This window comes from Strix aluco, chromosome 13 (genome assembly GCF_031877795.1).
Source record: "Strix aluco isolate bStrAlu1 chromosome 13, bStrAlu1.hap1, whole genome shotgun sequence".
Classification (NCBI taxonomy): Eukaryota; Metazoa; Chordata; class Aves; order Strigiformes; family Strigidae; genus Strix; species Strix aluco.
Window position 1 is genome coordinate 3,620,429 of NC_133943.1, and position 15,705 is coordinate 3,636,133.

Genomic DNA, 15,705 nt, shown 5'->3' on the forward strand with positions numbered 1-15,705 from the left:
ATTGGTATTCAGTAGTTAAAAAGGGAAGTTATTTAGTTCCTGGATAGTACCAATTATTATTTCTTCCTAAGCAGGTTTTGCTTTATAATTGAGAAAGATATTTGTCTGTTAATTTGAAATAGACATGATAGTTTTCCGTAGTTAGTCTTTATTGTTTCCTGTGAGATGTCATCAGATGCCAAATCTTGTCTCTGGGCAACAGGATTGTTACTGAGAGTTAACATCTCTCAGGGAATATTACTAACTGCTTGCTGTTGTAGAGTAGTGAATGCCATTGGGGGAGTATTACGTGATATTTTTATCTGAGATTCCACAATAATAGCAGCTGTTGTTTCACTTTTCTGCCATCAAGTAGTAATATAACGGAAGTAGCTTAGTAAGAGGAGGAAATCTTTTTAGAATATTGTCCGTCCCAGACCATTTAAAAAATTTCTATATATATTGCTCTTAAAAATACAGTAACCAATAAGTACAAAACCACTGTTCATTTAGTGCAATAGTGGAAGAGGGAAAAATACTCTTGTTCTGAGATTTCTGTTGCCTTTAGAGAACAGACAAAGCCTCCAGATGAGGTCTCAAAAAGTCAAGTAGAAAATCATATTAGAGAAACTTTTGAGGATCTTGGTATGGGAAAACATGTTTTTGTAGTGGAAAAACTAAAAGTTTTGTTATTCTGGAAAATAGACTAAGAGGTGTATTATTCTGGCTAATGTATTTTGCCTGTAAAAGTGTGAAAATACTGAAATTTTATTTGCTTAGGCTTTTGGTTGTTTGAAGTTGAAGGGTGTTTTGACCTGTGTACAAATTCGTTTGGCTCAAAGCAGAGCTTTATAATGGACTGTTTCGTTTGGTTACTTGCAGGTATTGATCAGTACGACAGGGACAGCATAATCAATGATTTCAAGAATGGAATTTGCAAACTTCTGGTGGCCACATCCGTAGCAGCAAGGGGCCTGGATGTAAAACAATTGATGCTGGTGGTCAATTATAGCTGTCCCAACCATTATGAAGATTATGTGCACCGAGCAGGCCGAACTGGGCGAGCCGGCAATAAAGTATGTATAATTGGTTGCCTGTTTTGGTTATTACTGAAGATTTTTCCTTATTTACCGCTGATCAAGATGTTCCTAACGGATAGCTACAGAGAGAGTAGTTTATTGGTGGGAAGAGGTTTTCCTTTAGACTGCATCTGAGGTTTTTGAGTGATCATGTGTAAAATATATTCTGAATTTTAGGACTATGAAAGTTGGAACTTACATGTTCTACTGATGCATGAATCTTCTTTTAAATCCCATTTGTGGCTGAAAGTTTGGGTGTTTTTCACTTTTGGAAATGTGCCCTACTAAATTTATAAGATTTTATTTTCTAAACTTTTAACCACGACAAGATTGAATGGGAAGACTTCAGTTTCTACCCTCTCTGGTTGATTACTTCTGTATCAGCTTCCGGGGAAATCACATTATTCATTCAACATTCCCGCTAAAAAACATTTATGTTGATGAATGTCATGATTACTTTTATTGACCAGAACAACAGCATCTGTGCAGGGTGCTTCAATAAATTTAGAGATAAAGTGTCTTTAGAGATTTTTCTTTATAATCTTTTAAATTAATTTTGACCAGGGGTATGCGTATACATTCATTACTGAGGATCAGGCACGGTATGCTGGTGATATCATTAAGGCTTTGGAATTGTCTGGGAATCCAATTCCTACTGATTTGGAGAAGCTCTGGGCTGACTTCAAAGACCAACAGAAGGCTGTAAGTAATTCTTTCATCTGGAGTGGGCTTTGGTCTGGGTTTAATGCGTATGCACGTGGGTCCAGTTGTGCAGTACACTTAGTGAGTCATCTCAGTGACTTCACTGAGAACACACAGGTATGCTTAGGTGAGTGTGTGTTTTCAAGATTGGGATCTTGAATGTCCTTTACAGGACTGTTCTTGAGAATTTAAATATTGTCATCTGGTATGGGATAGAGAAACGCCTACTGTGTAAGGGGCGCTTTGGCTTTTACCAAAATTCACGTAAAAGATAAGTTCTTTCACAGAATTTGTATTATTATTTCTAGAGTTCTCGCCATCAGAGGATCTTGCTCATGCTGCGAAGAGTGACTTGGGAGTTTTTCTGATATAAAACCGTTTTTTTTTTACTGCATTTGAAAAGCATTTAAAAAGTATATTTACAGAAAATCTCAATAGTGTATTCTTTCTATCTGCTGAATTAACATAGCTTTTTTATTACACTTTATTGTAAAATACAGTTTTTAAATTTGAAGAGCTTTCTAAATGTGCTAGGATTTGCTTTTTAAAATAAATAACTTCAAAATGATTTGTGTAATTTTGTAGTTATGACTATTGGAACTAGGATTTTAAATTTCTAAGTATGAGAATACATGTTTTTGTTTTCAGGAGGGAAAGTTGATTAAAAAAAGCAGTGGATTCTCTGGAAAAGGTTTTAAATTTGATGAAACAGAACAGGCTTTGGCTAATGAAAGAAAGAAGCTACAAAAAGCAGCTCTTGGCTTGCAAGATTCAGATGATGAAGATACAGCTGTTGATGTAAGCACCTGAAAATAAGTTGCTTAAGGATTTCCAATATATTTGTTTTTTCCCCAGTAGGTTACGTAACACGTTGCAGAATGTGTGGGGTTTTGTTACTCTGTGTCCTACGCTACTAACTTAGTTAAATTCCATGAGTAGAGATCTGTATGTATTCTTTAACATAAAAGATACATAGCTATGAAGATCAAGATCTTATGAAGATCTTGAAAGTCTCTTTCTGTCTTACTGATATTTTATACTTAATATATGTAGTTATATAAATGTCACAGAAATTCTTTTCTTTGTAATATTAATCTTGCACAAATGAACTAGGACAATTGCCCTCAATTACAAGCACTTTTTTGCTTGCAGTGTTAATTCATAGTAGTGTCTTCTATTTCTAAATCCTTGTTAGATTCCTTTCTTAATGTTTGTTAGACACCTTTTCATGACCTTGAAAGTAAATGCTATGTTCAAACTTTTCCCTGATTATTAGATCATCCGTTCCTTTTGTTGAGTTGTAGTTCTGGGTGGGCTTCTACCATTTATATGAGATTTATTTCTTTAAAAAGCATGTAAACTAAATGCACCTTAGTGTTTTCTTTCTTGATGATGAGATTATCTAATGGTAAATGCAGTGATGTAATAATTCTTATTTTCTTTAGATCGATGAACAAATCGAAAGCATGTTCAATTCAAAGAAAAGAGTAAAAGACATGGCAGCACCAGGAACATCAAATGCTCCTACACCATCAGCTGGGAATGCAGAAAAATTGGAAATTGCTAAAAGACTGGCTTTGAGAATCAATGCCCAGAAGAATCTTGGTGCAGAGGCACAAGTATTGGTCCCCTTCCATTTTAAGGTCAGGCTCTTTACAGAGCAATTTTTTTTTTTTTTTTTTTTTTTTTTTTAATAAAGGTTGTTCAATTCTTTGTTCTGTGGCTGCCATTTTATTTCTGCACAATGATAACGTACTGCATTATTTAGCTCATTTGTGCTGGGCTAACTCAGTTATAAGTTACAGGATTTGTAATTGAGCTAATATTACAGTAAGATTTAATACGCAACTGAAAATGCTTTGTCTGCCCTGGCGAAGAGTTAATTCATTACTGATAAAATTACACAATTAGGTTTTGTCAGCTTTAGCAGAGTTGCAGAACATCCTTCTCTGCTGAAGCATGTGATATACAATCTGTTTACATTTAGGTTAATGTGGTCTGGAATGTTCAAAGGTATTTTGAACTGAAGATATAAAAGACCAGTAAGGTCTTTTCTGTGCAGGTGTGAGGGGAGTTATTGGGAGGAAGGAAAGAAGAGAAAGTTTGGAGAATGTATTTGTTATGTGGACAATTATAGTGCATAGAAAGCTTTAATGAAACCCTTGTTGGTTTATATAGGACTTCTTTTGGCTACCTTGTTCTCAGCATGGACCTATTTTTTTTACAGGATGTGATGCAGCAGGCTACAAATGCTATCCTGAGAGGAGGCACAATTCAAGCTCCTACTGTATCTGCCAAGACCATTGCAGAGCAACTGGCTGAAAAAATCAATGCTAAGCTCAATTATGTACCCATAGAGAAGCAGGAGGAAGAGAAACAGGATGGAGGACAAAATGAATCCTTTAAGAGATATGAAGAAGAATTAGAGATCAATGACTTCCCACAGGCAAGTAACCATTTTGCTCTAATCAAGTGTAAATGACCATTATTTAACAACAGCTGTCTTCATAGCTCAGACTATGATTATACTAATAAAATATTTTGTCTCTTTCTTATCATACCTAATTGAAATTACTACATTATCTGTGATTACTTCTCAGTTTATAGATACACAATCCTTTGGACATATTCCAGAGAATACTGGAAAAACAAGCATTCCTTATCATACAGAAGCCTTTTCGCCCTTTGCTACTGACTTCTCTCATATCCAAATCTTTGACATAGGCATTTTATTTCAAAGGCTGTACTACTATGACTGATACTGCTCTTTGCTTTTTTTATTACCTGAGTATTTTTGCCATTCAGAATATTGCTGCTCTAGTCTACCTCATCTGTTATTTTGAAGATTGATATTCCACAGTATCAAGCACAAATTCCTTGTATTTACCTTTTGAGGTTCTGCCCAAGTTTGACTTATTTTATCAAGTTGTTTTGTTAGTAGCTTGTTACCCTTTCCTCTCAGAAATCCTCTTAATTCTTACCCTGAGCAGTTTCTCATTCATAGAATGTTGTCTAGATTTTTAAGGATCCTTCTAACTCTTTAAGGGTATGTTTGTTAGGTACAAAGCATTGTTTGCTCATAATGGCTAGACAAGTAACTGTTCTGTTGTCTGCAAATAAATTGTAGATCTTTAGATTTTTTTAATAGAGCTGCACTAGAAAAAATAGCTCTCTTCTGATCCTCTTTTTGTTCTTCAATATTTTGTAATAACTTGTCTGACACGCTGATGTATATATGGCGGTTCATCAGTGAGAACCATCACTGCTCATTATGTCCCTGGAAAATCTCTGTAAGGAAGAGGGACTCACCTTGTGCTGTACACATGTATAATAATGGACACAGTGCAGATCTGAGATGACGGAAATAAAGTAAGATAAAACGAGTGCCTAAAGCAAGAACGACAGCTGACAGTGGAAGCTGGTTTTTATAGAAGTACTACACAACCATTCAATACCATCACATGTAAGATAGCATAGGGTAGCCTTCCTGATCATGGCTGCAGTAATTTCTGAGTCTTCTGAGAGTCTTATTAATGCTGATAAGGTACCTCTTCTAGAGAGAATATAAAACAGGCAGAGTTTTGATCCAGGGCCATACAACTTGCCTTTAGAGGCTGTATTCCAAAGTTGGCTTCTGGAAAAGCAGTGGTTTACAGCAGGATACACAGTATGTTTGCTCAACCTCCCAGAACTGAAAAACCAAAGAGGGTCTGGAGGGGATTGTTCTTCCTGTCAGAAATAGCTTTGCCTTCACGCCAAGGCAGTGTGAGCTTCCCCAGTCGTGTCCTAAGTCCTCTAACTTTGAGCTCACCATGATAAAAAAATAGTCTCGAACTACAAGTAACTTCCAACAATCTACTAGACACTTTCTAGTAATTTCATTGTCTGGATTAATGGGATGCATTTATCGTAGTGAAGTATTTTTGAGGATATTGTAGAGATTTGGGACAATTTTTACAGGGTTCTAAAAAACAGCTGGCACTGTTTATTCCCTAGGCTTTATTTATGGCAATTTTAAGGTTTACTTATTTTTATCTTTAACCAATGAACTGTGTAGAAATAAATAACATTTATTTTGTTAAAGGGAAGTACTTGCAGCCATTAACAGTATATATTTGCCCTTGAAGTCTATTCCTGTACAAAAAGTGCTAAATAAAATACTTGGGTACTGCTTCAGAAAACTGCAAGAAAAAAATCTCAAGTTTTAAACTTTCAGTGTAGCAAAATGGAAGGTCTTTAGAGTTCTTGCTTCAATAGTACTATGCATCCATTCTCTTTTCTCCTTTCATAACTATCTTGCTGACAGAAGAGACAGATTTTTTTAAAAAGACTTACATAAAAACAACTGGCTAAAATTTCAATCTGCATTTTTAAAGTAGAATGCTGTGAGTGATTTTCACAGTGCAGTGTTCTTCTTGTTTGTCTAAAATGTCAGCTAACCTTTGAATTGCCATTTTGTGTGATGCCTTTCTCCTCGTTGATCCTCACATCTCCTTTACCTTGCAGACTGCCAGGTGGAAAGTTACCTCCAAAGAAGCACTACAGAGAATCAGTGAATATTCTGAAGCTGCTATTACAATCAGAGGAACTTACTTCCCTCCAGGCAAAGAACCCAAGGAAGGAGAACGAAAGATTTATTTGGCTATAGAAAGTGAGTATTCTTTTTATAAATGTTTCAATTAAAGATACGAGACTAGTTTCACAATTAGACATGGAATCTCTGTGGTCATAGTGTTTGGATGCTCAGTTACAGACCCACTGTAGTTACTTTATAATTACTAAAGAAACACTTGTTTATCTTAATAGACTCTGAGTGATCCACAGGGATCACAGAGATGCTTCTCCTCAGAAGACTGACCTGCCACAGAACAACAGCAAACGTGTATGGAATCAGTTTGGAGAAGGGGAAAAGAAAAGATTAAAAAAATCAGAATAAGCACAAAGATGTCTGTGCCAGTGTGAAATAAGGAAGAAAATTGAATTGTGTAGGTTTGAGCTGTTCAAGGTCTAAGAAATCACATCAACTACTACAAGAAAAACTTTGCAAATCTCATGATGGTTGAGTAGAGTTTTTCTCAAAGAAACCTCTAATCTGGGTGTTTCTGAATAGTCTGATTTATGACTGTGTCTTTTAAGTATCTTCCTTAAAACCACACAGGCTGGCTGTGGCAGTCTATGCAATACTGGAGTGTTCTTCAGCAAATAGTTGAGGATATTCAGCAAGTTTTACAGTGTTTCTGAAAATAGCCAGCAGTGTTTATTCTGTAAGCTCACCATACAGCAGATGTTTGAGACAGTAATATTTTTTTGTCCTCAGGTGCCAATGAACTGGCTGTACAGAAAGCAAAGGCAGAAATCACACGACTTATAAAAGAGGAGCTCATCAGATTGGTGAGTGAAATATCCAGAATGCAGAGGGAAAGTGCCTTAATTTATGCTTTATGAGATTGATTTCTACAAATGTTGACACTCTGGCATATGTTTTTATTAGTATTAGGGACTGGGACTTAGAGATCTCAAAAGCAGTTTAATTGAACAGCCTAGGAAATATATGACTCTGTTCAATCAGGCAGACAGACGGCTGTTATCCAGCCAGCAGATGGAGATAACACATTAACAGAGCTTTTTGAACAAAGACCCCTTAAAGAGTTAGATCCCTATCAGTTTCCTAATTTCAGCACCATCAGGCAGGGGAGAGGAGAATTATTCCCCTCATTTTAATACTTTGTATGTGTTGAGAGATTTGTTTTGCCGTAGCTTTACAGCATACCCAGCTACTAATCAGTTGTGTTCAACATAGTCTGTTTTCAAATAAGATACTGTCTTGAGAAATCGGATTTTGGGTTCTCTGGTTGAAGAAACCTCGACTTTCTCTAGAATAACCTTCAGTGATTCTACATTGGACTTGACAGTGTCTTGGCTTTTTCTCTTAAGTAGCCTTCCAAATCAGCTGTCAGTTCCAGTGGTCCTGCTGAGCTGTTATTGATAGTTTTGTTGCTTTTTCAAAATTGTTGACCTCCCCATAAAAATGTTTTCCAAAGGAAGGAGATTGCTAAGGACCTGCTTATTTGCATGTAATGTGGTTTTATTGTTAGTGGGGTTTTATTGCAATTCATTTATCCATTTTCACTTTTAACTGTGATTATGCTTTCCTTTATTTGCAGCAAAATTCTTACCAACCAACCAACAAAGGAAGATACAAAGTTCTATGAGTATTTGGAATTATCTGTCTGCCAGTGGCTGGTGCGTGAAACTTTGTGGCTTCTGTTGTTTTTGCTGTTTACACTGCTTATTGTAAATTAAGAATTTTTTTATTTTGTCTTGCGGACATTTTTTAACAGAAAATTGATACTTGCTGAAACATCTTAATTCTCTCCACTAAAGTTATCAGTCTTAAAGCAGACCAGTTTTGGCGGAGCATGATTTAATTTAAAGTGCAGTTTATATACTTTTCATCATAAAGAATATAAAATAAAACAGATTTTAATTTTTCTGACAGACTGTACTGTTAAGTAAATGAAACAATGTTGGGATTTGTGTTGGAAATTGTTAGAATGTACCTGCTTCATATTGTGGGGATGATTCATGCCATATCAGTTTATACTGGAAAAATGATAAAACACCAGAATAAAGGCAGGATTTTCTCCTGATCCATAGCATCTCTCTGGCTGGTTCCACACACATTCGTTCCCTGTACAAATGTCCCCCTAAGGTCAGAGAGTCTTGCAGTGATCAGAGTAGAGAATTTTATCCAGAAATACTTGAGGTCTAGTTTTAAGATCTTCTTATCCTTTTCACATCCCATTTTGTCTTTATCATCCAGGTAATAGAATAACTCTTTGGGGTTTTTGTAAAGTGAAATGTTTTGTAGTATGAAAATAGTTTTCCTGTTTTTTTCTAAACATCAGAATTTTAGGATTTGATTTTTTTTCCTCATTCTCTGACATAAGAATGAAAGCCTGTTTAGTTTAAAAAGAAATTCTCAGAAAAAAAGAGAAACCTCTTTTGTAAAGAAATATGACTTTGTCACTTTTTTATAGTGTTCTTATATATACATTTAACGTGATTTTTCCCCCCCAGGATTGTCGTCTTTATTATTGTTAGGACATGGCTTTAAGTAAAAATGAATAATGATATTTATGAATGAGTTCCACGAGTATTGACCATCATTGAAGTCAATAAGCTACTGGGACGGGCAAGACCTTTCTTTTTGAGGTCTCATCCCCATAACCATTAGTATTCATGGTGGACACTTACTACTCTTAAGCATTTAACTTTCCTGTCTACTTATCTGGAGCCTAAGCGGTAGCAATTTGAATTGTGTCATTCTAGCAGCTGCAGGACTTCCAAGATGATGACTTTCAAAAGGACTTTTGTAGAAAGCTTTTCTTACCCGACACATTGAGAAGAAATGTGTCATTTTAAAACAGCTGTGTATGTACTGCTTTAACCCTGGTGAAGACAAATCGTACAATCTGCATCATGGCTGTATAAATTCACAACTTCTATTTCCCAGCTTCAGGTAATTTAAATGACTGTTTCTGTTTGCATACAACCATCTGTTACTCTAACATCAGTGTACCTTATTTGCAATACAGGAAAGGAAAGTAGTGATTATTCCAACTGAACCGTATACATTTAGGATAAGAACAGCCAATACTTGTCAATATTAATACACTGAGTAGAACAAAGAGAAGAAGCACACACAATAACCCTTCTCAAAATTTAAAACACAAATCTCACACTAAAGGTTCCCTTTAAATACATCAGGTTTCCTTCCGTTAAGAACTGGGTTTTGATGTGTTTCATACAACTTGTTTGTTGAATTGTCTAACTTTTTGACAGTGTGCCCCCTGAAGAGAGACAGATTTTGGTGTATTTAATGAAGAGCACTTCCAAGTTGGACAGCCTGACACTTCTTTAAAAATCCTGTTTCAAAATGTTCATATATATATTGGTATCTCCTAAAAAAGGCATGATGGAGACGTTTTTGTGATTTCCAGCTTTGCACTGTTGGATTTCAGAGATGCAACAATGTATAATCTTTAACTTCCTGGGGTTTTTAAATGCAATGTCAATATTCCTATGTTTTTTAAATTCCAGCAAAAATAAAAATAATTTCAATGTATATTTTTCAGAAACTCTCTTTCTGAATAGCTCATCTGTTTTCTGCACTTACATTGCTTCTGCGTGTTTTTCCTATAACAGTAACCATACTTTCTGGAGTAGGGTGATGTGTACGGTAACTTGTGTTTTTCTGCTTGAGATGCAATGAGATGCAGCTCAGATTCAGTTAAGAAAGTCACAGTGAAGGTGTTTGGATACATGAAGACAGGAGTGAAATGCATATAAGCCAGAGGAGAAGAAACTCTCAAATTAATAAATACACAAGGAAAAAATAGTGGAAACAAGATGAGAATAAAAGTTTGGAGAAAACACAATTAAGTACTGAAAAATGTTATATTTAGTTCTTTCCAAGTGTGTCCATGGATATAGACAAAATCTTTATAAACATCACAGTCTGGCTGCTTTCCAGGGAATCTGCCCTGGACAGACTCTTGTCACCAGTTGTTGGAAGAGCACAGGGATGATGTATTTCCTTTTTTTTTTTTTTTAACCACACATAAGCAGAGCTTGTTCTGTTACCTGCCCAAGGTGACACACTACCAGCTTTCTAGGTTGCCTTATGCTGTCAGTGCTTGAGTAAACTGGTATTTTGGGTGGATAAGTGCTACAAATATTTGATACTGGATGATGAAGGAGGTTTTGCTTGCATGTTTTCAGTAAGGCAGTGTTGACATGTGGTGGCGAGGGGTGGTACTCTGGGGGTGTTGCTGTTCTCAGGGAACAGGACACTGGCACTTGGAGGTGGCAGTGAAGTAGCAGAGAACAACTGTGTAGGTGAAGGCCTGTGAATCTGGAAGAGATGGTGAACCCCGAGAGTGGCTGGAGGTGGAGGAGGGGAGCCCTGTGCCACCATTTTCCATGGTGACCACCACAGCCTGAGGTCCTGGCCCAGCAGCTCCGCATCAGTTAGCGGTTAGGGGAAGGAGAGAGCAGGACTCTTGGTCGCAGCCCTGCTGGCTCCCTCGTTCTCTGTGCAAGCAGCCCACCAAAGATTCAAACAGCAATATTCCTCACCGCATTGTGAAGGGTTAATAAACAGATCCCATCTATTGCTGTGGTGGCCATTAGTGTGCAAGAGTTGATGCAGCACATCAAGCTACTCTGCATGCACATGAGCAGGCAAATGGGCAGAGGTTTTGCTCTGTGCCCTAGCCAGGAAAACAGGAGAGGAGGGCTAAATCCAATGTTCTGGGTGGGGAAAAAAATCACATTCACAGCAAGATGAAAACTGTGTGCAATCACAGTTCAGAATTTTATACTACCCTAACTATATTGCACATAGTTGCCACCCTTTGTTTCATTAAATAGGCAGCTTAAGGCCTATTTTATAAGTTAGTCTTTATGCTGTAAAAGTTGTAACCAAAATGTAATGACTGTAGATCACAGGCTGGCATGTTCCATAGCTGTTCCCTGTCCTGGCTGCTTGAAATTTTACTTGTACAATTAAAGCAGGGCAGTCTATGTGATGTGCATTTGGCTGCTAATTGAATAAAGGATTCTGGGGCTGAAAGTGTCATCTGTAGGAGCTTTTCTCACTCGAATCTTCAAGTGGAAGACAAATAAGATTAAGCACAGCTTTGCTAAAATTCTGCAAATGTAATAGCCGAATTGAAACAAACACCACAGGCTGAATTTGGAATCTTCCTAAAATAAGAAAATGCTGGAGTCTCAAGGAGAGAGAGTGCACTTAGGTACTTCAGTCCTTCAGACATGTTTACATTCGTAAAAAATGGCAGTTACTTCAGCAAAACTAGTGACTGGGTTAGAGACAGGTACGTGGATCTGAGAATGGAGCCTGTGTAGCTCCCCAGAATTAGCTTTTAATTTTCTGCCATGGACACATACTATCGATGGTGTGTTGCTCTCTATTAAGAGAGTGTTTTCTAAATTTGCCAGAATGCCCTTAAATAGGCTGGTGAGGTGGTTCTCAGCGTGAACTTTGGAGTAAAACCAGCCCTTGCCACAAGCCTACTCACAGCAAGTTACTTGTGAAGGTCGTGCGCGGTCCCTTCGCTTTATGCAAGCGTGAGCGCCGGGCCCTGTGTGCGCGTTCTGGCCTCCTCACGTGACGCTTGAGGAATGCACTTTCCTCTGATTATTTTTCTTGACCCAGATCTCTTCCAAATATGGTCTCAGCTTAAACAAGTTTGTGTTCTTAGAGCTCGGGCGTTTGCAGAAGAAATTTGGCTTCCAGCTCACTGTGGTGTATGGGGGGAGTGGAGGCGGAGAGCAACCTAAAAATGTAAAGATAAAAGGCACACAGCTGGACTCCAATTTGTCCCAAAATGTACATTTTGTGAAGTGTTTATACAATGCTAGGCAGGAAGATTTGTTTTCATAATTTTAGCTACAGTGGAAACAATTGTTTTTAAATAAATGACCATTAGTCTGAGTGATTGCCACCCAAACATTGCTTCTCTGAGACTCCTCATCTGAAACAATTTAAATATTTTCCTTTAGTCAAACTGAGAAATCCAAAGTTGTCAAGCTGACCAGCATAAGTAGAGGTAAATTAATTAGTATCTCAGAACTAAGTAGTTCTAGTGAGCTAAGAAATTATTAATAGCCTACTGTGGAGTAAGCATGTGATTAAGTTATTTTCTACTTTGGCCATTCTAAGTATGAAGTTTGTCATCACAAACGTGTTTCTTAGAACAATAAATTCCACTGGGCAACTGTTCGGAAACTAACTGCTGAGCAAGGAAAACGTTACACTTAATGAAAATCCTTAATCTTAACTAAACCCTACGTTTCCTCTGCCTGTGCATCTTAGCAAGCAAGTGAATTTGTGGAAATTGTCAGCTCCAGTAATTCATAGTTAAATAGAAGCTACGGTACTGAATTCCCCTGGCTTGCTCAGCACGCTGTGTAGCTGAGGACTGGCAAGAAGCTCCTGCATTGGCAGAAGGAGGAACTTGTGCTTTCAGGCCCTTCCTCTCCTTGAAAGTTTGGATCCACCAGTGAGATCTCCAGTAAGGGAGGAGGAGAATGAGACACTGCGGTCTGCATGTAGGAAGAGGCAGCATTTCATTGCATCTTTTACCTTACAGATAATTAATGCAATAATTCGGTACTGCTAGCAAGAGCAGCCCTTGAGAGAAAGAAAAGGAGGAAGTAGATTCACAACCTGAGTAGCGGCAGTGCTTCAGGCCCTGGGGAGCTTTCACAAAACAAGACAGTTGCAGATCAATTTATCTTTTTGGTTCCTCTTTTTATTACCACAGCGTGCAGATGAGGAAACCAGACCCTGTTGCTACCAGATTAATATTTGAGCACTGTGGGCAACGGAGCCAGCTCATCTGGTGTGGGTTTGCCTGGAGCATGACACAGAGCAGTCACACAGACCCAGCGCCCTCACGGAGGCACGTCCAGCTCCAAGGTCAGACATTTAGCTCTTGCTCTCACTCTGCCAGTCTGCCGGTGATAGCCACAACAACAGCCCGATTCAGGTTTCACAGCTCCCTGGGATGGAACCTTTCCTTGCTTCACATTACAAGTTCACTCCTCTCTACTATCTGATTGCTTCTGCATTCTGTTGAGATCACGATTTCTTCTAGATAAATCAGGAGCCTGAGCCTGTCCTGACTTCCATCACCTTCCAGACTAAGATATTAAAAGGAAAATAACAGGATTTCAAAGAGGTATCGAACTCTACTGCTTCTGATTGGTGGCAGCATTTCCAACAGGAGATAAAAGCAGCAGAAAGATGAGGTTTGTAAATAAACTGAATCATTTGCTAAATTAAGCAAAATAAATGCTGCTTTTCCCTGCTGCTTTCTTATACTGCAAGTGAGGATTCCTGCATGCATTAGGAAGCACTGGCAAAAAACTGAACCATCGTCTTGGCAGGATGTTTCACAGCAATTTTCGGCCTGAAGAGCTCCAAGTATTGTAGAAATGGAATATCACAAGGTTGGAGTACAGCAGTCAGCTCCCAAAACAACAGCAGGAGAGGAAAATATTTAGAAAAACAAAATTAGTCATTTGTAAAAGCTGCAGGTTCTTTTTCGTCTTGTCTGTCTTGCTTTCATTTTCTAAGACCTCGTCTAAATAATGCAGGACGTCTTTCAGATGTCAGTCATTTAAGGACTTACATGCTCATTTAGACGCTGTGATTTGGGGGTGTATATGCTACTATCAGTGGCCCAAGGGTGCTAACAGACGGCAGGAGGGTTTGGATGAATATATAGTGGCACTGATGCCGTTATGGTCATTAACAAACGTGGATTAAAAAATCTGTTGGTCATACCCCTCCACAAAGTGGGCTGTCACATTGTTTCACTAGAAGTGAGGTTGACAACAAAAGGGTAGTGGTGGGCACTTAAAATTCCTGTTTCTATGGGAATAGTGGAAGGGACAGAGAAAATTCCTGTTTTTCTTTGGAAATAGTAGAAGTTGCTGTTCCTGCTCAGAAGTATAAAGTCTTGTTTATAGTGAAGTGCCACTGCAATACTAAACTCTTTAGAACATAGATGGATAAAACAGGGAAAAATATTTAATAGTCAACAGTTCTTCATTGCAGCTGGTGCTGTAAGATGCCAGTGGCTAATAGTACATGGACCATTACATCTAAGTTACGCTGGAAATGGCTGCAGTCCTCATTGCAAAGTCAGCAGTGAAAGAGAACTAATGTCATACATTATTTTAATACAATCCTAAAGCTTGACTGTTCTGTAATGGATTACAATGTGTGTACTTTTGGGGCTGAAAATATCACACTCCTCATTCCAAATGAAAGTAGTCGAAACACCAGGAATCCTGAATCAGCTTTCATGAATGTTCTTAATGATTTACAGTATTTAAAATACAAAGGGCACATTCTATAATTTATCATCCAATAAATCTGTGATTCATCCTTAGTAGCCAGATGCAAAGACATGGGTGAATAATGCTATTCATGTGGTGAAAAACGGGAATAACGGCTCAGTGCAAGCACTCCCCTACCCTGTCAGTGAGGCCCAGGGCGATGGGGATCGCTCGCCTGCGCTCAAGGCCACTGCGTGCCGTCCCGGCTGGCCTCCTCGCCGCTCGGCAGCCCTCCCTCATCCTCTGTGGGAAAGCAAGGTGCCGGCAGAGAGACCGGCCACCTCCCGCATCTCCGTGCGCGCCTCGCACCTCAACCGAGCGCCCGCCCGCCACCTTCCCGCCCAGCAGGACAAAATGGCGGCGGGTCCCTGACACTGAGCGCCTCAGAGGCGGGAGGCCCCGCCCCGTCGGCCCCGCCCCGCGCACGCGCGCCCCCGCGGCGCGCCCCCGCGGCTCGGGAGCGCGCCCCGCCCTCCCCTCCCTCCCTCCCTCCCTCCCTCCCGCCCGCGCCCGCCGCAGCGCCGCTCCCTGCAGCTGCCCGGCGGGGTGTGGGGGAGGCGGCCGCTCGCTCCCGCCCGCCCGTCCGCCGCCCTGCAGGCCGCCCCGGTCCCCTCAGGTAGGTGCGGGCCGAGCCTGCGTCCCCCGGCCCCTTCTCCGCGCGGTGGGAGGCGGCGGGCGGGCAAGATGGAGACGCGGCCGGCGGGGGAGGGGAGCTCCGCTCCGCTCCTCTTCTCTCCTTTCCTCTCCCCTCCCCCGTCGGCCGCGTCCAGCCCCGCCGCTGAGGGGGGATCCCCCCCACCGCCACCACCCCGGTGTCCTCACGGGGGGGCTCCGCCTGCGGGAGCCCGGCCCCGCAGGGCCGTGGGAGGGCAGCTGCGCCATCGCCGCCCCGTCCCGCTGCCCCCCTGCCCGGGCGGGGGGGAGCCGGGCCGTGCCCTGGGCCGGGGGGTGGAGGCCGCACCCTGGGCCGAGGCGGGGAGGTTGGGACGGGCCCGGTTTCTTGCCACCCACG

General features: G+C 40.2%; 2 protein-coding genes across 9 annotated transcripts in view; both read left to right on the forward strand.

Moving 5' to 3' along the window:
• Positions 1 to 13,288, forward strand: part of DDX46 (DEAD-box helicase 46) — a 27,932-nt gene extending 14,644 nt beyond the window's left edge. The window contains exons 16-24 of one of the 7 annotated variants that reach the window (XR_012624987.1): positions 862 to 1,055; positions 1,623 to 1,760; positions 2,409 to 2,558; positions 3,206 to 3,403; positions 3,988 to 4,206; positions 6,267 to 6,411; positions 7,078 to 7,151; positions 7,925 to 9,282; positions 9,606 to 9,888. Coding sequence is in view for 6 of the 7 variants with exons in the window: in XM_074838473.1 (XP_074694574.1) it covers positions 862 to 1,055; positions 1,623 to 1,760; positions 2,409 to 2,558; positions 3,206 to 3,403; positions 3,988 to 4,206; positions 6,267 to 6,411; positions 7,078 to 7,151; positions 7,925 to 7,972 (1,166 nt within the window). In the remaining variant the exon portion in view is untranslated. Of the gene's footprint in view, positions 1 to 861; positions 1,056 to 1,622; positions 1,761 to 2,408; positions 2,559 to 3,205; positions 3,404 to 3,987; positions 4,207 to 6,266; positions 6,412 to 7,077; positions 7,152 to 7,924; positions 9,889 to 13,111 lie in introns of those variants that run through there. The other 6 variants (XM_074838473.1, XM_074838469.1, XM_074838470.1 and 3 more) reach the window with 6 other exon arrangements.
• C13H5orf24 (chromosome 13 C5orf24 homolog) overlaps positions 9,238 to 15,705 on the forward strand; it is a 19,279-nt gene continuing 12,811 nt past the window's right edge. Inside the window, exon 1 of one of the 2 annotated variants that reach the window (XM_074838477.1) lies at positions 9,238 to 9,282. The gene's annotated coding sequence lies outside the window, so the exon portion shown is untranslated. Of the gene's footprint in view, positions 9,283 to 15,161; positions 15,310 to 15,705 lie in introns of those variants that run through there. The other variant, XM_074838478.1, reaches the window with a different exon arrangement.